This window comes from Polyergus mexicanus, unplaced genomic scaffold, assembly GCF_030449975.1.
Source record: "Polyergus mexicanus isolate NDT 795.1 unplaced genomic scaffold, iyPolMexi1.0 SCAF_5, whole genome shotgun sequence".
NCBI lineage: Eukaryota > Metazoa > Arthropoda > Insecta > Hymenoptera > Formicidae > Polyergus > Polyergus mexicanus.
The window spans coordinates 6,055,654-6,078,065 of NW_027223325.1; the positions used below are offsets into that span (position 1 = coordinate 6,055,654).

Below are 22,412 nucleotides of genomic sequence, written 5' to 3' on the forward strand. Positions count from 1 at the left end.
AGCTCTCGTCTCGCAGCCGGCGCACCAATTATTCGACACGTCGAAAACCTCGTCGACGAGATCGCAAGCGGGCACCATCTCGCTATACACCGTTTTCTTCACGTGCGTCGATACGCTTTTCGCGAAACTCGAGCTACGCGCGCAATACGCGCAATATCTCTCGTTCTCCTCGAAATACTCTCCGTTCTCGAATCGGCAACCGAACTTAAAGAAACAATGCACGACGTGATTCATCTCCCACGAAAATTTCGGAATTCCGTATCGCTGTTTCCAATTGCGATAGAGCAAATAGCCATCGGCTCCGACGTTCGCGAAAGGTTCGTCGAATCGCGTCTCGCTCGCCCCTCGCACGAACTCTTCCGCGAAGTCGATCTCTTCTATACAGTACAAACGATCCTCTATATAACGTTCGCGTAGTTCTTTCTTCAAACAATTCGTTATCTCCAAATTCCATATATCCTCGATACTTCCGATTCGAACGTTCACCGCTCTTCCGGCTAATCTCGTTAAAGCGCTCGGCGCGCGCTTCATCGCGCCGCGAAATATTCTCGAACGTACTAATACCTCGAGACCATCGCGGCGTCCTTTTATAACGGGGAAAATAGCGAGGACGCGCCCCCGATTAACCGAACCGGATACTCGCTCTCGTCACCGGACGCGCGACGTCGCCGAAAAATGGAAAAAAACTCGTCCCCGAAACGCGACGAGCGCGCTCGCGCTAACGCGCGCCTCGAGAGGAGGAGAGCGACGAGGGACGCCCCTCCGTCCGCTCGACCGCCCACCGACGATCCCCCGCCCCTCGACGCCTGGCGCCCGCCGCCCGCTCGCGGATCGCGCGCTAGAAGCGCCCCCCTAAAGAATCGCGACGACGGATCGCGCGCTAGAAGCGGCGCGCCCCCCTAAAGAATCGCGACGGCGGACCGCGCGCTAGAAGCGCGAGTCGCGTCAAGGTCGCGAATCGGGAGGAACCGCCACCCCCGAACGCCATCTCTCGAGCGCTCTCGGCGACTCGTACCCACCGCTTCCCCCCGACCGCGCTTCCCCTCTCACCCTACTTACCCCCCCCATGCACCCGCCCAGCCCGCTCTCCATCCCTCGGGCGCCCACAAACTGCTCCGTAACTATCTCTCTCTCTTACTCCCCAACGATACCCTCTCTCTCACACTCACACAAAACTGATCCAGAACCGGCCTTACTATCCTACTTCTTTTTATTTTAAAAAACTTGAGTTTTAAATGTAAAATAAATTTTTTAAAGATAAAAAATAATTATTTGTATAACGCATTTATATACATATAAAAAACATTTAATGTTAAAATTTTAAATGTTAAAATGTTAGGTCTTTTTTCAATAAATAAAAAGTGATTTAACTCACTATTTTAATGTAAAAGTATTTGTTTACTCTTTGGTGTTATTGGAATGCATGTTGTCTTTTCGGTAGATTAATGTATAAACAAATAATGAAAATTTACTTTATTAAATAATTTCCGGCATTACTTCAGAAGACAGGATATTATGTGCAGGCCACATTAAAAAAAAAGAAGATTTACAAAGTTGCATATTAGAAGAAACTCTTGTACCATACATCCCAAAAGATACTAGAATTTCTTACCTTGTCGAAGATAATGTCGAAAATATTGCAAAAAAAGTTAGTAAAAAAATTGTGCAAAAAATGTTAAATCATTCAAATGATCAAAATTACACTCGAATGAAAGTCGATATTTATATATATATATATCGATTTTCAAGTATAGACATTGCAGAGGCTACCAAGAACAATAAATAAAACAATATAAAATTTATAGTGAGTCAAAAATCACTATAATTGTAATTTTACACAACTTTTTTATTATATAGGGTGGCCCCGAACGTTCCAGACTTTGAGATCTTATAGGAAATTTAATTCTGAACAAAAAATTTCGTATAAACATGGGTCGAAAAATGCTTTCTTAAGAAGTTATTGCTCAAAAACCTCTGAAATCGTGATTATTTTACACATTTTTCCAAGCATCATGGAAAATGTGCGTCTTTTAACAAAAAGTACCGAAACAAAAGTTGTTTCTCTTGATGCCGAAAGTGTATTGGAACTGGGGGGACATTTTGAGAACAGTTAATTTTTTCACATTTTTATTTATTTTCTATTATTACGTGCTATTTTAGTTTAAAAAAATTTATTTTATTTTCATAAAAGAAAAAGATTTTTATTTTTTATTTTTATTGTTTTTTTCAAGAAATTTATTAAGTTTCATTTTCTTTTTATTTTCTTTTTTTTTCACCTTTTGCTCTTCCTTTGCATCAGAAGTTTTTGAGTGATAACTTCTTAAGGAAGCATTTTTCGACCTATGTTTATAGGAAATTTTTTATTCAGAATTAAATTTTTATAAGATCTCAGAGTCTGGCTGGAACGTTCGGGGCCACCCTGTATATACAGGGTGTTAGAAAAGTTTGGAAACGGTCAAATATCTCGAAAACAAAACTTTTTGAACCACAGTTGTAGAGCTCTAAGTGGCGTATTATATAATAATATTAGTATGACCTTAAATAGCACCGTCAAGATAAAAATCACTTTGAATTTTTTAAGTGGAACCTCCTATTTTTCATTACATATTCTTGTAGCTTATCTCGAGAGCTTTCCGAAACACTATAATAAAGTATTTTTTCATTAAGTATTTTTTGAGTTATTTTATATTTTAATGTGACATATTTTGAAATAAAAAATAAAATATTTTGTAAAATATTCAGTTTTCGATAATCTTACCGTAATACTTTTATGTACAGAATAATGAGACAAATCAATTAATGCAAAAAAAAAACAAATAATTGTTTAAAAAAATACATTGTAAATAATTTTTTTAAAAACAATAATTTTTTATACTAATTGATTTGTCTCATTATTCTGTACATAGAAGTATTACGGTAAGATTATCAAAAACTAAATATTTTACGAGATATTTAATTTTTTATATCAAAATATGTCTGATTAAAATATAAAATAACTTAAAAAATATTTAATAAAAAAATACTTTATTATAGTGTTTTGGAAAGCTCGAGATAAGCTACAAGAATATGTAATGAAAAATAGGGGGTTCCATTTAAAAAATTCAAAGTGATTTTTATATAACCTTGACGGTGCTATTTAAGGTCATACTAATATTATTATATAATACGCCACTTAGAGCTCTACAACTTTGGTTCGAAACATTTTTCTCAGAAAAGTTTCGTTTTCGAGATATTTAACCGTTTCCAGACTTTTCTAACACCCTGTATATAATATATTGCACATATGTATGATAGATATGGTATTTAAGCTAAGTCATAAATAAAATAAGATACAAAAGGAGGAAAGTATTTTATGTAAAATATAGGCATTTAAAACATAAATATATTTTCAAAAATAGGGAATATAAGCCATTATATGGTAACATTGAGCGTCGAGCGTCTGCGCAAAAAATCGGATAGAATAGCAAAAATTCCTTTATTTTGATTGGTTAATTAGGCTGCATTCCGAAATTCGATGCCGGTACTGAAAATCTGTAATATACGTTACGTCACGTGAACTATAGATTTTCAGTATTGACAGTAAATTTCGGAATACAGCCTTAAACACTATTTTACACGACGATAGATTTTCGAATGCAATTTCGGAGAACTCGTCCGAGTTCTACCATCGTGGACATAAGGCTGTACACATTGTCAAAATAATTTATATATAAAATTTAATGTTATTTATAAGATTATAAAAATCGGTTTGGTAATATTGAGTAAAAAAAAATCAAATATCGATTAATCAAAAGAAAAATTAATCAATTGAAAATATCGATTAATTGAAAAAAAACTATCGGTTATTTCGATTAATCGAGGAACATCGCCCATCCCTAGATCCGGCCACGTAGTTCCGCCGACTCTAAAATGGATCCAGTTAGCGCCACTATACTGGCTAGAGAAAGCGTTACAGGAAAAACGGCGGCGTGGCCCCTCTCAGGCTTCTCTCTGCTAAGAAGCACGCGCGCAGCTTTTGTAAAATCGTGTTTGCGAGCTGTCGAAGATGTCATCGACGTTGATTTAATGCCAATCGGCACATCGTCAACCATGTCCCTGTACTTTCGCGCGTTGCCCGGTAGATTGTCGTCGCTCGTCGGCGGTCGAAAATCTTTATCAAGGCTCGACTGTCATCGGCTTCGCGAACATGTCGAGTCGTCTGCCTCTCTAAAACAGGTACGTTGTAAATCTATCGATTTAAGTTTTCTTCCGTATGATTTTGTCGTAGATTCCCGAATTCCGAGAACACGAATTATTCATTGCACGTTGAGTATTCAAATCTTTGAACGCTTACATAATAGCGCTCTTCTAAAATGGTGTTTAGGGTTAATTAATCAAGCCGCGAAATGCTTATTTTAATGCGATTTTACGATGATACTCTGTGAAAAAGAAAGCTTTCGTCAAATCGTAATAATCGACGAATGGTTAAATGACACATAAACAATGTCATGTTGCAAAAATGATGCATATCGATATGCTGAATTGTTTGACACATGGTATATAGTGCTATAAAAAAAGTATCAATTTCTGTTTTTTTATAAATTTATGTTTGGACTTTTTCTTTAACAAAAGTATCAACAATTTTAATGTTAATCTATATAATAATAAATATTTATAATAAAACAATTACAAATTTTAAATTTATAAAACAATTTAATTTCGAAAATATAAATATATATAACGAGAATAAATAAAGTAACAATAGTACAAATTAAACCTAATCATTTTTATAATAGTCATTCTATTTATGATTGATAGAAATAATTTCCGTATTATGTTCCATTAATTAATCTAATGGAACATAATTTCCATATATTGTTTCTGTCTATATTATAACTGTTATAAGTTATGTCGATGCTAACTGTATATATGTAAAATTTCAGTTTTTGAGTACACAGAGAGCATTATCAGTAAGAGCAAACACTGTAGGCAAACCATCGATACCTTATGTGAGTTTTACATTGCATCCAAATTTATCGCTTGCTTCTCTTGACACTTATAATCAATGGAGTAAGAAACTGAATAGGCGATATGTCGATAACGAGATTAAGAGCGAGACAACATATTGGGGCCAGAGCTTACATAGGCTGCATAATAGATCTCAAAGGGCCAATGTTGCCTTTTCAAAAAACAGAAAATATGTAACTCCTATAGGAATCGTATCGGACAATATTACTGTGTTTCAGGGACAAAACATTATAGGAAATGATAAGAATAACTCGTTTCTAGATAATAATATAATGATTTCTTCGGAAAGTTTACACAGTAGTTGGAAATCAAATATTGACAGAAATATTTTATTAATTTCTAATGATGAGAGTGTTTTAAAGACGAGTCCCCAACTGCCACCATTACAAGATAACAAGAATAAACCATCGCAAGAACAACTACAATGCATAGTCGATTCTCTTAGCCAAGATGTATGTTACATAATTGACAAAATATTCCAGAATTATTGTACTTTTTTCTAAAATAGAACCATACATTTTCGAAAGAAAAATACAGTAATTCTGAGATATCCCTTTTTATTAATATTTTTCTTGATTGAAATATTGTTTGTAGTTACCAAACTTGTTTGTGAAACCTCAGAATTATTCAATATATACTAAGGATCTAATTTTTATTAATAATATTAGAGGAGTGACGACAAGGTAAGAATTAGTTTGATCAAGTATTTTAAGCAGTCAAAAATTAATATTAAGAATTTCTGTAAAATATATATAAAATGTATATGTACTTACAGGGGAGTTGTAAATTATGCAAAACAATTGATATTGTTAAGAGTCATCGGTCATGTAAAGTTTGCGCATGTCAAGCTTCAAGTTTTAAAGATTACAATGCATAGTGATGATGGTACTGTAAAGATTCGTTGGCGTATACGAGGTGTCACAGGCTGGAAGGTGTTCATTATGTTTTGGAAATATAAATTTTGGAAAATACAAGATGCTATAGACACCAATCACGAAATGTAAGTATACTATACAGAAACATCAATGTAGCGAACAATGGAGCGAAATAAGTATGATAAATATGATTTTTTTAATTCTGTTAAAATCTTTTTATTAGTTTTGTCTTCAGCAAAATAGAACATTTAAATTATTATTATTAAATTATTTAAATTCCAATTTTCTGTAATGATTGCAAAAATAATTAATATTTAATATATGGGAAGAATCCAAGAAAAATAAATATGTATAATAATTGTAGATGGTATGATGGCTTCTCTACATTTTATATTAATGGCAATGGGAAAGTCTACAAGCATGTTGCAGATAAACTGATGCCTGATCAGGACATACTTGCGAAAAAAAATGACTTGAGCATTGCACCGAAATTAGCATTATTCAAAAATCTCGCGAGCATGTTTAATAACGCGACGAAAACTTCACTGAATTGAATTCCGTAGCTTCAATTGAAATGAATGATTTGGCAATAATTGTCAAGCGTTGAAATTGAGTAATTTTATTCAAATTGTCACAACGAATTGTATTAAGAACTTTTTCCACAAATCGACGATTCTTAGAGTGTATGATGGTGTATTCGTTTCCTTACGAATGCTTCCTTGTATAACAATGATTAATAGTAAATAAGAGAGGTATATAAATTAAAAATATATATATATAAACAATATCTTATATAATTATATAAACTACCCATATTTGTTTTTAGCAGTAGCAATGTTCAAATAATTTTGCACTAGTATTTCTGTATAAAAAGACAGATTATATTATATAATACAAAAATGTTGGAGAATGCATATAAAGAAGTTTAACAAAATTAGTGAAGCACCCTATTTTGTTGATATAATGATATTTCATTTACTTCACACTCTGGATTGTTAGATAATATTAAATGTTCCTTCAATATATATATGTGTGTGTGTGTGTAATTATATATTAATTACATACAAGACCTGTAAAGATAAAAATAAGTTATAAATGATACATTTAACACATTAAAACTCAAAACATTAGTCATGTTGTTACCTAGGTAATCATCCATTAATGTTCCAATAGCAAACTGAAAAATAAGTTATTTAATATTTTAAATTTATGCAACGCAAAGTAATTCAATTATAAGTTTAACAATTAATTATTATTTCAATTATAACTTACAATTCCTGTAGCATCGACTCTTGTGCCCACTATTTTCAATCTAATTTCATCATCTGCTTGGATAACTACATCCTAAAAAATATATTTCAAACTTGTTATTATCAAACTTAAAAATTTTCATTACAATATGCATGAAATTCTTTGTAATATGACTTACTTCTTCCTTTGATTTATAACAAGCTGGATTCACATTTGGACAAAATTGCATATCCTCTGGGATTGACTACAAAACATTTATTTAAGCTTTTAAAATCTTATATCGCAAGCACAATCTTTTTTATTAATTATTAAAATCTTATGTATTATTTTTTTACTTTATCACTTTTCAAGTATTGTAAGTTTATATATTATTATAATTACATATCAAGGTTTTTATCAAACTAGAGATATAAGCCCAAAATCGTAACTTTGCAAAAATGAGAAAAAACGTTTTAAAGTTCGAGTTTTATACATAGGAATGCAATTTTTTGGATAAGAAAACATTTTAGGAATGCTAAACATCTCACTTTAAAAAAAATATATATCTTAATATCTTATTTTTTTTAAATTAGGAATACATCCCAGTTACGAAATCCTTAATGTATCACACATACAGATATATAATTATTAATTACTTACATGATGAGATATAAAACACGACAGTGGACCTATTTCAGCGAACATTCCAACCTATAAATATTACAGGTAAAATTTCAAACAAATTGTTTATAATAATTACCTTTGCGAAGGAATATTTGTACAGAATAGTCTACATTTTTCGAGAAAATATTTAGTTATACCTTATTCACTTGGGTTACAATTGCATCCAGGACTTCACCTTTGAATGGTCTAAATACGATGGCTTTGTACTTGACTGGATAAACTACAAAGCCTTGTCCTGGCTGTATGATTCCAGCTCCTATATTGTCTATCGTTGTGACTGCGACAACGAAGCCATATCTGAATAAAGATACAATTAAAATCGAAATTTTTGATATTAAGGGGATCCTGGACTACTCGACCGAACGCAATTTTTTGAATTTACCAGTTTTTGTAATGGCTTAACAGAATTACAAATGTTTTTACACGATTAGAATACATACATCAATACTCTACTGGACAATCAATTTTATGCTGAAAACGAAAAAAAGTTAAAAAATTTCTTCGTTTTCAGCATAAAATTGATTGTCCAGTAGAGTATTGATGTATGTATTCTAATCGTGTAAAAGCATTTGTAATTCTGTTAAGCCATTACAAAAACTGGTAAATTCAAAAAATTGCGTTCGGTCGGTAGTCCAGGATCCCCTTAAGATACAAATTTGTCACTTACTTTCCTGTACAAGTGCCTTCCACTTCCGTATAGAGTTTCTGCTTTACTGTATCAAGTAATTGAGGACCAAAATATCGCGGATGCAATAGAATCTCGTGCTCTAGCGAGATCTATTTATTTAAAAAAATTAGATAGCAGTTAATATTTCATGTTTACTTCTGAATTTAAATGATTAATAATAAATTATTCAAAAGAAAGATGCAAAAATTAACTTACATGATAAAACATGATGCACCTTTATATCGTACTAGATCATAAACATTCTCGCGCCATATTATCAATTACCAACAGACAGATTTTAGGGAATTTATGTTTCTGTTGATAGTGCAAACCAGGGCTCCGTAAAGTTAGCCGGACCACTTTAACTTTTTGATAATTACTGACTACGTTTACACGTCACCCTTAATCGGGTTTCATAACATCTGTAGTTCTAAAACTGGCCAATCACAGTCATTCCATTCTCAGAGGAATAATCGTGATTGGTCAATTTTAAAACGACGGATGTTATTAAACCCGATTAAGGGTGACGTGTAAATGTAGTCAAAATTATCTAATCGTTTGGTGGTCGTTTGGTGATGATTGGTAGCTTAATTAAAACGTTTGGTGGTCAATCGTTTTTTTTTAATTAAATAATTAAAATATTGGGTAAAGTTAGCCGGACGTTTTTAATTTTTAGTCTAATCGATTAAATCAAGGCTTATTCGATGCAAAATCGTTAGGTGGTCACAAATCTTTTATTTACAACGTTTGGTGGTCCATAATTTATCCAAAAAGTAAAAAAAAACATGTGTGGTTAAGTAGTGGGAATGGCTAACTGAAAGCTGTAAAGTTAGCCGAGCAAATATTGTATATTATTTACCAACCAATTTTGTTCAAATTGATTTTAATTGAAAGACAATCGTTTGGTGGTGATTGGTAGTCTAATTACAACGTTTGGTAGTTAATTATTAGGCTACTATGACTACGTTTACACGTCACCCCTAATCGGCTTTTATAACAACCGTAGTTCTAAGCCTGGCCAATCACAGTCATTCCATTCTTCAGAGGAATAGCTGTGATTGGTCAATTTTACAACTACGGATGTTATTAAACCCGATTAAGGGTGCCGTGTAACAGAGCTCTGATTATAAAACCATGTGCGCTGTTCCTGCGCTTGCGCGTACCTTCGTCGTGTAATAGCTCTCGCAGTCCAGCGCGATGACGCGATATCCAGTGAGAGCTCTGCTTTTCGGAAAAAATAAAGCTCTCGTTGGATTCGCGCGCGCGTCATCGCGCTTATCTACAAGAGCCATAATGCTGATATTACATTCAAACAAAATGTTTGTCGATTGGCTATCAGATGGAGAATTCGGAGAATTCTCGTACGACAAACTTTTTCAACATATTGATTGGCTGCAAAATAGAAACTTTCTTGAGTCTCTAGAAATTAGCTAATCAATGCGCTTAAAAAGTTTGTCGTACGACAAATGTAATATCGGCCTGAAGCGGCGTCTACAATAGAGATTTTAAGATCTAAGCTTTAAGAAATTGACCAATCACAGTCAAGTATGAGGAGAATACTCGACTGTGATTAGTCAATTTCTTAAGGCTTAGGGCTTAAAATCTTATTGTAGACGCCGCTGCAGGGTAATTCAAGAGAAGTAAGAGAAATTTTGTCTCTTACTAAATCAGATGAAGAAACTGAAATTGATAATAAATCTGAAACAAAAACAAACGACAAAGATTGGTCTAATATTCCAATGGTTTTGCTCAAAGATGTAAATGTACACGCGATGCAACAATCGGAGGAATTTCCTGATGAGAATAATCTACAAAGGCAAAAGATGAAAGATGAACTGAAAGCGATGTCCCTTTCAATAGACGATACTAGAACATCGTGACGACCAAGCAGTGATATCAATTATGTCGAATTGAACAATAAGTTGAAATCTATTTTAGAGATAATTCAAGACCAGTGCCAAGAGATAAAGGAATTGCGTTGTGTGGCAAAGGGCAAAGGTTTCTGTGGAAGATGTTGTCCACATGTTTAAAAATTTTGCTACACATTTTACCACAAATGATCTTTCGTACTCGTCGAAAGTGTGGATAGATATGAGTATAGAACTGAATAGCAAGTGGACTGCACATGATGTCTACATAGCTGTTCGAGAAGATCGACGAGGTATTGTTACTAAAGCAAGAGACGAATTAGGAATCGTTGTTAATAATAGCACAAGCAAGAGTGTTCGTGATACCGAATACATTGATAACTCAAATTCTATCAATGATTCTGCAATCAGTGATGGAACAGATGGAACAGACTCAGCTGACTTCAACAACAATACATGTTTGGCACTATTGTTGGAATTTGATTTGATTCTGGCAGAAGAAGAATGGGATGCAATGAAACCGAATGCTACAGTTCAGTATGGGAGACGAAAAAAATACGTTTTAACTAAAGATGTATGGAAAACTTCATAAGCATTGCTTTATGGCAACAACATATTTCTCTGTGCCTTTGTATTCAAGAGAGCGAATGTACATTTGACAGTGGATGAAAACTTGTATAGTTTGAAAATACAAGGATCATGCAAAAGCAAAATATATGGTAACAAAATCGATCGATATGGCGAAAAACACATCGATGATAATGATTTGCATCTTTGAGTCAAAACTTGTGATATGCGAAATATCTTCTATGAAACAGGTTATACATGAAGGATGATGATATTGTCCATTTCTTTATATCCAATGATGCAGTCTTAAGAAATCATCTAGTAAAATCATCCGTTACATTACAATTCATTTGAACCCTGATTAATACCGGACTCGCAGAAAAGATTTATCTAAAGAGAGCAGTGCTTTAGAAACATTTGAGGTATCCCTGCATTTCTGAAATACATACGACCAATTGAATACTATTGTCTTCCATGAATGTCTTAGACAGTATCACAAATGTTGTGAAAAGAACCCTTGATTAATATCCTAGTGTATATGTCACTGAAAATTGTTCTGGATGCATTGGTCAATCTTACTCAATGCTGTATCTAGATCCGAATCATAAAAAAATTGAAAAGAAAGGTTTTGGGACTTTGGAAGAAGCAATAAATTTCCGGCCATATATCTACAATGTGTAATGCCAAAAGTGCAAAGGGACGTTACTATTACAAAAAACGTATACGCTTGGGCATCGCTAAGAACAGACTGGAATGTAAATTGACACAGTTACTGACAACCATCAGACTCTCAAGTCGAGGAAGAATCATAGGTTACATACAGGTTAGTTTTTATTAGTTTCTGTTAAAATATATTAAGTTTCCAATTATAGAATTAGGGCAAAGCACGTGAAAACATGTAAAGATAAAATCTTATTTTAATCAATTCTAGATATGTTTTATGTATATTGATATAATATTACAGATATATGGCCGGATTCACACCTTGGCAGAAAAGCAGAAAGCAGAAAAGCAGAGGCCAATCAGAACTCGCGCTAAAAAAGCAGAATGTATTGCTTATTTTCAGCGCGAGTTCTGATTGGCTTCTGCTTTTCTGCCAAGGTGTGAATCCGGCCTATCACATAAACGAAAAAGCTGAAATATGTAGTGTGATAAATAAGCATTAAATAAGTTAACAATTTTTTTTTGTACTGAAGGATACTTATAACAACTTTCAGTCTCTCATGCATGGTTTAAGGTAAAAAACGCTTTTTTATTTTATTCGAATATATTCCTTCAATTTTCATCTTATAAAAAATATTTTTATTGTTGAGGGTGCATTGCCAGATGTGGCTCAATATTCTGATTTAAATTACTTTTCGTGATATGCGGATGCAAATCATTAAAAAGTTCCCACCTTCCTGTTGAGCGACGACAGTGTGCAACGAAATGATTGGATGAGATCACCACTCCAGTTAATCTAGGAAAGTAATTGTGGCAATTAACAATAAATAGTAAATACATTTCATTTCATCAAACTGGAGACTGTTTATAAGAGAAGAACTATCAACTTTGATATTGATTTGGTTTAGCATTCTGAATGTATATGTGTTATTCTTTGCAGTGGTTCATAAAAGAGTATCATATTACTCGATTAAATCAATAATTAAAAACATGTAATTCGAATAACTTTTATAATGAAATATATTTTAATAGAAACTAAAAACGAACGTGTATGTAACCCATGATTCTTCCTCGACTTGTCGTACGACCAACTTTTTAAGCGCATTGATTAGCTAATTTCTAGAGACTCGAGAAAGTTTCTATTTTGCAGCCAATCAATATGCTTAAAAAGTTCGTCGTACGACAAATGTAATATCGGCCTAAAGCGACGAGCGAACTCCGACGGGTTAGCGCCCTCATCCAAACGTAACTAAAAATATCGATAATACCGACGTTTTTAGTTCCGCCATTACCGACACATTATTATTTGAAACATGCATAATAGAAAAAGTAATCTTTTGCATTGTGTTCAATATATTGAATTGAGACAATATAGCGTATTTTTACTGCTGTTTCGTCTCGCAGATATCGAAGCATATCTAAGCGTGTCGATGATAATAAAATATAGATGTATCCTTATTGCATAGTTCGAACACAAAATTTCAACATCGCTCATATTGTGACATGTACTTTTCCATATATTTATATATACATGCATATATATATAATATATTTTATACATGTATAATATATATATATATATATATATGTAAATATATTATACATATAATTGTGTATATAAATGTTTATATATTTGTAATATAAATTTAGAAACATTTTCAATACGTTATATAGGGTGTCCCCAATTTAAATGTCAAAACTTTAGGAGCGTGTAGGGGACCGACAAACTAAGACAAAAAGTCCTTTAGAGATTTGCTCGTTTTTGCTTCGGTTTGAAGAAAATCGCAAAAAATGAAACAAATAATTTTCACCAAAAAACTTAAAACAACACTAAAATTATTAGATTTATCAAAAAGTATTATAAAATAAAAATTGTAGAACATGGAATCAAAAAAAGAGAGTGAGTTAAAATCCTCCTGAGGTAAAATTAGATTAGAAATAAAATTTCGCGTTGTCGCGTATTTATTTACAATCCTCTAATTTATATATATTAATCTAACGTGAAAGATTATAGATAAAGGGAGCTTCGCGAGCGAGACTTCGGAAGTCTTCGATATTTGTTGTCTCGCTTGCTCCTTCATTCTTTCTCGCTTTCGCTTTTGTCGACTCTCCAGCGCGGGGATATTTCCTTATCTACTATATATAAACATCTTATAAAATAAAAACTGAAACTTTCATATTGTATTTTATTAGTATAAAAATAATTATAATGGATTAATGAGATTCTTGCGATTAAAATAATACCAAATATGACATAAATCGGATAATTTTAAATGAAATAAGTAATCATAATTTTAATAACATAATTGATTAAAAATTATCCGATTTATGTCATGTTTAGTATTATTTTAATCGCAAGAATCTCATTAATCTATTAGAATTATTTTGATATCGATAAAATATGAAAAACAGAAATTTTACGAACGATATGTAACTCGAAATATTATAGATAAAGAGAGCCTCGCGAGCGAGACTTCGGAACTCTTTGATGTTTGTTATCTCGCTTGCTCCTCGTTCTTTATTATATTCTTTCTCTCTCATCCCCATTATTATATTCTTTTATTTCTTCGACTTTTATTCTTTCTATTCTCGTCTTCCTACATAATACATTAATTTATTCATCTTTATTTTATATAACATAAATGAGATATTGTGTATGTCATAAATAGAAAAAGTATTTAATTATGTGTATTTTTGTATGTACATGTGTTGTATTTAACTATACCCAGACAGCACAAGGATGTCCTTAGGACGTCCAAAGGGCATCCAGGACATATATGTAGGATATTCTCAGGATATCCCATTGTAATCCTCAGATTTCCTCTGGATGTCCTGAGGAAGAGTAAATGATAGCCGTATATTAATCTCTGGAGAATCCAGGGAGATCCTGTGGAACATCCTAAGGATTTTTATAGGATATATTAGGGATATTTTTCGTATGTTTCAAGGAGCAAATTTTAAAATTTAAATATAAATTAAAATTATGTTTTGTTATTTACTGCCAATATTAAAAATCTAATATTAAAAATAGTTCACCGTTCTTTAATATTTGAGGCTTTCGTGCTGTACATGAATATTTTAGGTTTGGCTCCTGGGTTTGAGTTGTGTAATATTTTCTAAACAATCCAATATCTGAATTCCCTATGTTGGGATTGCATCAGAAATTGAACTGATAGAAAATAATTACATTTGTAATTTCCTGTCAGTTGCTCTTTGCAAGCTTTATATAATTCTCATGACCAAATCTCAAATACGAGTTCGCGTGTCGCATAGCGGTAAACAAACGAACTAGCAGTTGAATATTATTGTTTGTAAAGTTTTTGGAATGTTGCGAACAGTAACATTTTTCATGAAATATTAAATAAATAATAATTTTGGATATATGAAAATGTGCGCATCAAATTTAATTATTAATATTAAACGAAATTAATGTTAACAATTAATTGCACATGTATATGTCCTCTGGAAATCCAAAAGACATCCAATATAATAGACAGGGCAGATATATCCTACAGACATCCAGGGGTTATCCAGTGGACATTTATAGGACATTAATACTTATTATAATACTTAAGATTTCTAAATTATATTAAATAGCCCACACAACTAAAAATAATTATGTATGCCCAGTAAGCAATTTGATAACAAATTGTTGCCAAATTGGCATCAAATTCGCTCAAAACTTGGTAACAAATCCAGTGCCATCTGTGTCCGCATTAAGCTTGTGTTTTGGTGAAAAGCTTGTTGACATAACCTGACAGCAAATTGACGGCAAAAACCGAGCAAAGCTTGACATGATTTGACGCCAAATTGATGGCAAAAATCGAGCAAGATCTGCGCAAGACAATCTGATAGCAGATTGTCAGCAAAAACCAAACAAATTCTGCAGCTTTTGGCCATTCATATAAAAGTATATATTTAAATAGATTTAAAACCTTAACCCTAAGTAACAAAATGATGATAAGTTTTGGTCATAAAATGACCATTAGATAATTAGACATTATATAAAATCATATATTAATATGTTAAAACATATAGGTAAATTCAAATAATTTATAAAATTAAAGATCTTTTTGGACAGAAATTGTTTGAATAAGTGAAAATCAAACAATTATCTGTCCGATTTGCAAAAAATCAATTCAATATCTGAATTTCCTGTATAAGAATTGTGTCAAAAATTGAACTGATAAAAATATATATATTATAATATTATTAGCATTTTGTAGGCTTTATATACACTCATGACAAGAATTTGAATACGGGTATACAGGGTGATTCAAAACAACCTTCTGTCCTTACAATGTCATATACTTGACACTATTCTAAGACGACTTTTCTTTTGCCAAAATTTTTTTCGAGGCTTAGTTTTTAAATTATAAGCCAAAATAGTTAACGAATTACGGGCCGCGTACGCGAGGCAAGCAGGGATGGCGCAACTCACCGTCCGATAGAAATATATATATTATAATATTATTAGTATTTTGTAGGCTTTATATACACTCATGACAAGAATTTGAATACGGGTATAGATAATGAATAACGCGCCGCATAGCGATAAGTGACTGAACTATTTTATAATACTTTGTAATAAGCTGCAGATTTTGTTCGGTTTTTGCTGCCAATTTGCCATCAAATTGCGCACTCTAGATCCTGCTCAGTTTTTGCCGACAATCTGATGTCAGTCATGTCAGCAAGCTTTGCTCGGTTTCTGCTGCCAATTTGCTGTGTAGTTATGTTAGCAAGCTTTGCTTGATTCTTGCCGGCAATCTGCCAGCTTAATCGGTAATAACAACTCTTGTACCAAATTTGTAGCCTTTTTGCTGACAATAATTTGTAGCAAGCACTTGGCAATATCTGTTAGAACAGACCTGGCTGACCGGGTGCATATTAAATTTTTATAAATATATTTATAATAGTATCTTAAAACATCCTACAAATATCCTGAACCGTCCTGGATATATTCAGGATGATCCTGAGGATGTTTTGTGCTGTCTGGGTAGTTAAATAGAAAAAGAAAATAACTTGTGTATCTCATTTATGATGTATCAAATAAACATAAATAAATAAATTTATTTATTTTCATGTAGGGAGACGAGAATAGAAAGAATAAAAATTGAGCAAATAAAAGAATATAATAATGGGAATATAAGAATACAATAATGAACGAGCAGAAAGAGAGAAAGAGAGAGAGAGAGAGAGAGAGAAGCGCGAGTGAACGCGTAAGTGCATATGCGAGGAGCATGAAGCTAAGCGATACGTAGTACCAAAGAGAAGCCTGAGAGAGGCAATGCCGGCGATTTTCGTGGGACGCTTTTTCTAGGCCGTAGAGCAGCGCCGTGCATCCACTTTTAGGAATTGGAAACACTTACCCACATCCACTTTTCGGTACTGTCGGTCATTTGGTTCATGTCCGTGCTAATATACATCCACTTTTCGATACTGTCGGTCATTTTGGTTCATATCTATGCTAATATATCCACTTTTTGACTATAGACCATACATTCTACATCCATAAATGATAGATAAGAAATACATTAAGCGTATACGAATTAATTAATATATTTCGTTTTTTTTTAGTTTCACGCAATATTTTTCGTTTTAACATATATACTATGCGCACGTTATACATATATGTTATTATTGAAACATTTTTTTATGCATATAATATGCATATAAAATGTTATTTTTGCGATAGATAAAGCAAAAAGAATAAAATTTTTAATAAACTACATTTTTTATTTGATCAAACCATTATAGAAAATAAAATAATTATTTCCAAATAAAATAATTTGTGTGTGTGCGTGTGTGCGTGTGTGCGTGTGTGCGTGTGCGTGTGTGCGTGTGTGCGTGTGTGCGCGCGCGCGCGTGTGTAGTATAATACTTTTATAATCTTTATTAATTGTGTATGTGTCTTTTGTATGTGTTTATATATATATATATGCACAATAAATTGTTTTGTATATAATGTAGAAAAAATGTGCAACAAAATTATTTCTTTCCTTTTTCTATTAGCTAAACAAAGTCACAAGTGTATCAAATATAAAAAATAATACTTTTAATTTTAAGAAGAAAAAAATATCGCATAAGTTAAGGCAAATGTGTACCATAAATATCGATGTTAAGATATGTTTCAATTGTATGCAGTGGCTGAGACCCATATTAAGTTAGCCCCCCCACCAACGCCAAATTAAGTCAAATATATCAAATAATTTAGTGCTAATTATGTGCTAATTAGTTGCCGTAGTCCGAATTTTGTTGCTCAAACATGCTTAGCAGGAATTTACATTCAAAGTGGGGGGCGCTAGCTTGACATTAAGCCAGCCCCCCCCCCCCATAGTGAAAAAAATATATAGAATGCTTGAATCAAAAAATCAAATACACCAGAATTTGTTGCTCTAAAATAACACAAAAATATTTTTAAAAAAGTATATTATTTAATTAATACTACTATATACTCAGTCTCGCCGCGCCGTGCCATCCACTTGCGCGAAGTAAAAGTAACTAAAAAAATTTGTTGCTCGCATATTTTTGGTATTAAAATAATCTGTGGACAATATACTATCGAAATATATAAGAAACTGAATTTGTTGCTCGTCTTAAAGTATTAAAAATCGATACTTTGTCGCCGCGGACCCTATATGACGCGCTCTTATATTATATAAATTAACTAAAAGAATTTGTTGCTCGCATGTTTTTGGTATTAAAATAATCTATGGACAATATACTATTGTCTAGCCGCTAATCTGCACGGCTGACTTGAGAACAAAGAACTGTCCCTACTTGTATACTTAGAACATATACATATAAATGGAAGCAGAATGCCTTTGTTTCCCGATAGAAAAACTTGTCGGAAGGAAATGAGAAAGAAAATCATAGTTGCCTCTTTCTTGTGTGTAACTGCTCAAAAGTGCGCATGCACGGCTTACCGGTTTGGCCCAATGAAAAATAAAGTTACATTAATCACATGCGGTGTACACAAAATATGTACCATATATCTACCAATCAATGCTTGTGTATGTAGTTACTCACAAGAGAGAGGCAACTACGACTTTCTTTTTCACTTCCTTCCGACACTTTTCAGTCTGCTATTCCCCTTTCCCCTTTCCCCTTCCAATTATATATGTTCTAAGCTTGTATGTAGTACATTGTACTCGGATCCTTATTATTAGAGGTTTGTAAGTGTTCTGTAATTCTGTATATGAATCTTGAATTCTTTGAAAGCTTGATTCAAATATCACGTCGTGTTGCAGCAAAGAACGTGAGAGAGTACATCAAATTTCGCGATGAATGAAAGTAGAGTAATGACAAATATATTACGTAGAATGTTTAGCAAGAAATACTTCAAACCTTTTGCTGGTGTTCGTTCGAGAATGCAAATAATAAAACAGAATGAACCAGATATTGATATTGAAAATTTTGATAGTGAAGATTTAAGTGAATTTGAGGCAGATTTCATGAATATCGGTGAAAGCCATAAAATACACGAAAGGTATATATTATGTGTAAGAAAATTATATATATTGCACTCGAGATTTACCATGCTACAATATATATTTTTTTTTATATAGAATTATATTATGTATATTTGCATTTATATTTTAACTTGACTTACTCTAACCTTTTATTTAAAGTTTGTTTAAAAAATATAACTATTCAATATTAACCTTGTGGTAGAAATAATTTTATAATTTTTCACGTGAAAATTATGCAAAGAATTGCAATTTTTTATGATGCAACTACAATTTTTTAGTCAAACTATATGATTTGGACCATATTTGTAAGTTTTTCATTGGCCTAATTTACATCGATATACTTTAATGCGTACTAAGTACTACATTGGCCAATCATAGTCATTCTTTTAATGAATGAAATAGCTGTAATTGGACAGTATAGTATTTAATACATACTAAAGTATATTAGTGCAAATTAGGCAATAAATTTACGTAGAATGTTGAGATTTTTCTACAATATTATGTTGTGAATAGTTGTGATTTTTATGATCTATAACTTATTACATCAGAAAATGTTGTTAAAAGTTCTTAAAAAGTTATAGAAACTTGTAAAAATTTTATAAATATTTATTACGATTCACTAAAACTTACTAATATTTACAATTGAATTTTTACAATTTTCATAAATCTGTAAAAAGTTGTAATTTGTTGTTGAAAATTTTAATTTTTCATAGAAATGAGGAAATTGTAAAATTATTTTCATACCAGGGAATTCAATACGATTTTCTACATGTTAGAGATTATAAGAACAGTTCGTTATATATATGCAATAGGATACATACTATATATGAATATATGACAAAGTATAAATATAATAAAATAAAGTTTTTCTTTAGGGAAATGCGAAGAAACAAAGAACATCTTAAACAACAGATTACCAATCGGAAGTATTTTAAACAAAAAGAGCCACGTTTTCTTACATTTGCAGAAAGACAACTGATTCGTAAATTATACGAATCCAATCCTGAAGAATGGACAATAGAAAGGCTTAGTGAGAGTTTCCCTGTTTTGCCAGAGACAGTACAAAAAATTCTGCATGCTAATTGGTCACCGAAATCAGTGGAAAGAGTCATGCAATATGATGATGTTGTAGTTGAAAATTGGAAGAAATTTCGTACTGGAAAACTTCCAGTAAGCGCCAGATTCAGTAAACACTTAATGAAATTTAAAAACAGAAAAATTATTATGACAGACAGGGAATCATTGGCCAAACAGTTTGTCCCATCTGAGCCAAAATTTAAGGAACCAAAGAGTCAATTGTTTTCTAATATTATACAATCTTATCTAGATAAAAAACAAGATGATCAAAAATTATTATCGCAAGAGAATAATCTACACAAAGTAGAAGATGCGTTTGCTCACTCTAATAAAAATCAGCATTTATTGATTGCAGACAACAAGACTGATAATTTTATAATTGTTAAAAATTCAGAGAAATTTACAAATGAGGTGCAGTATCTTACATTAAACTCGCATACAGATTCAGAAAAACATGATATATTGCCATTAAATAAGAAAAATAATAACAAGAAGCTATTTACTTTTGGTGAATTTGTAAAAACGAAGCTGGAGTGTATACAAAAGGAGTCTCCAAAAGAAGGTATCACACTACTAAATCTGTACAAGAAACAGATGGAAGCCAATCAAGAGATGCAAACTGCATCCGATAATGTAATAATTAGCACGGAAGAGAATACATCAAAAATTGTGCAGATATCTAACAAAAGCGTTTCTACAGTTTCTGAAAATAAAGATGGTGATTGTAATATTATCATGGCAGATGATAATTTGATAGATACAAATATTAAAGTATGGAATAAAAAGATAGATACAGAATGTGACTATGCTAAGCCAATAAAGATATCAAAGAATCGCTACAAACCTGGCATGACATATCGAATCAGCGATTGTTATTATGATGACGATGGGATGTTTTTGTATCGAATCCCGGGTATACAAATGTGATTGTTGCTGATTTGAGAATGGACTTATTAAACTACATACATAATTAGTCGATATTGTATATATAATGTATGATAAAAAATATTTAATAAAAGGAGACTACAAGTTCCCTAATGTCAATTTATTAAGTATCTTTTTTTATATTATATATAAACAAATATATAATTACTCTTTTTATATTTTTATATATACATTTTACTCTGGTAAAAATACTTTTACAATTTATTGTATATATATTTTTACGAAAAATTAAAAATTTCAACAGTAATTCAACTTTCTACAAATTTATAAAAAATTATAGAAATTCATAGTAAGTTGTGATAAGCTACAGTGAGTTGCAAAAAATATTTGCGGATTTCTATAAGTTTCTACAATCTCTGACAAATATTTTTATAAGCGATTGTAATATCGGTTGTCAATTATAAAAATCACAACTATATTTACAACTTTCTACATAAATTTATGAAAAATTATAAATATAATTCAAATCGCGTAGTTTGACGTAAAAATAACGTAAAAATAATGTAAAAAGTTGTAGTTACATCTTAAAAAATTAGTTTATGCATAATTTGCGCGTGAAAAGTTATAGAATTATTTCTACTAGGATTTTGTAAAAACATCTTCACATTAGCCTGGTTTCGAAATTCGCTGCTAGTAAGGAAATTTTGTGGGAATCCTACCGAAAAGGAATTTTTGTGGATGTGTCTTTTCCTTCTTTCTTGAATGGAAAAAGTTTGTTGAGATGTTTGTGGAATTGAATTTGAATTTACTGCGTGATAGCAGAGAGAAGCCTGAGAGACTACGGTAGCTGCGTAAAGTTAGCCGGACCACTTTAACTTTTTAATAATTAAAATTATCTAATTGTTTGGTGGTCGTTTGGTGATGATTGTTAGCCTAATTAAAACGTTTGGTGATCAATTTTTTAAATTAAATAATTAAAATATTGGTGTAAAGTTAGCCAGATATTTTAAATTTTTAGTCTAATCGATTAAATCAGAGCTTATTCGATGTAGAATCGTTAGGTGGTCACAAATCCTTTATTTAGAATGTTTGGTGGTCCACAATTTATCCAAAAAGTAAAAAGAACTATGTGCGTTTAGATAATGGGGATAGCTAACTGGAAGCTGTCAAGTTACCCGAACAAATATATTATTTACAAACCAATTTTGTTCAAGCTCTATAAAGTTAGCCGGTCAACATTCAATTCTATAATTTTTTTTTTTTACGAATCGTTTGTTGGTCGTTTGTTGGTGATTGTTGTCCTAATTACAACGTTTGTTGGTTAATATTTTTTTGAAAATACGAAAAAATTTTGTGTGAAGTTAACCGGAAAGATATTATTTTTGTTTCAAACTTAGTTCAATCGATGCGCAATCGT

At 32.0% G+C, this 22,412-nt stretch overlaps 3 protein-coding genes across 4 annotated transcripts; 2 read left to right on the forward strand and 1 right to left on the reverse strand.

Moving 5' to 3' along the window:
• The first annotated feature begins 3,894 nt into the window (after nucleotides 1-3,894).
• Nucleotides 3,895-6,827, forward strand: LOC138933473 (uncharacterized). Its single transcript, XM_070296199.1, has 5 exons — nucleotides 3,895-4,215; nucleotides 4,923-5,459; nucleotides 5,602-5,690; nucleotides 5,783-6,007; nucleotides 6,247-6,827. Exons 1-5 carry the CDS (start codon nucleotides 3,910-3,912, stop codon nucleotides 6,434-6,436), a joined length of 1,347 nt encoding a protein of 448 aa, XP_070152300.1. The 5' UTR covers nucleotides 3,895-3,909; the 3' UTR covers nucleotides 6,437-6,827.
• Nucleotides 6,271-8,757, reverse strand: Rpb7 (DNA-directed RNA polymerase II subunit RPB7). Its single transcript, XM_070296200.1, has 8 exons — nucleotides 8,680-8,757; nucleotides 8,464-8,573; nucleotides 7,934-8,093; nucleotides 7,773-7,823; nucleotides 7,312-7,377; nucleotides 7,155-7,226; nucleotides 7,026-7,059; nucleotides 6,271-6,952 (listed from the first exon to the last, which is right to left on the reverse strand). The coding sequence occupies exons 1-8, from the start codon at nucleotides 8,689-8,691 to the stop codon at nucleotides 6,936-6,938; spliced, it is 522 nt and encodes a 173-aa protein (XP_070152301.1). The 5' UTR covers nucleotides 8,692-8,757; the 3' UTR covers nucleotides 6,271-6,935.
• Nucleotides 8,758-18,651: 9,894 nt separating this feature from the next.
• LOC138933170 (uncharacterized) lies at nucleotides 18,652-21,147 on the forward strand. Of its 2 annotated transcripts, none has more exons than XM_070295716.1 (3): nucleotides 18,652-18,732; nucleotides 18,812-19,050; nucleotides 19,909-21,147. In XM_070295716.1, exons 2-3 carry the CDS (start codon nucleotides 18,845-18,847, stop codon nucleotides 21,035-21,037), a joined length of 1,335 nt encoding a protein of 444 aa, XP_070151817.1. In that variant the 5' UTR covers nucleotides 18,652-18,732; nucleotides 18,812-18,844; the 3' UTR covers nucleotides 21,038-21,147. The 2 variants fall into 2 exon arrangements, with proteins under 2 accessions (XP_070151817.1, XP_070151818.1); XM_070295717.1 differs by having other exon boundaries at nucleotides 18,656-18,736.
• The last annotated feature ends 1,265 nt before the right edge of the window (nucleotides 21,148-22,412 follow it).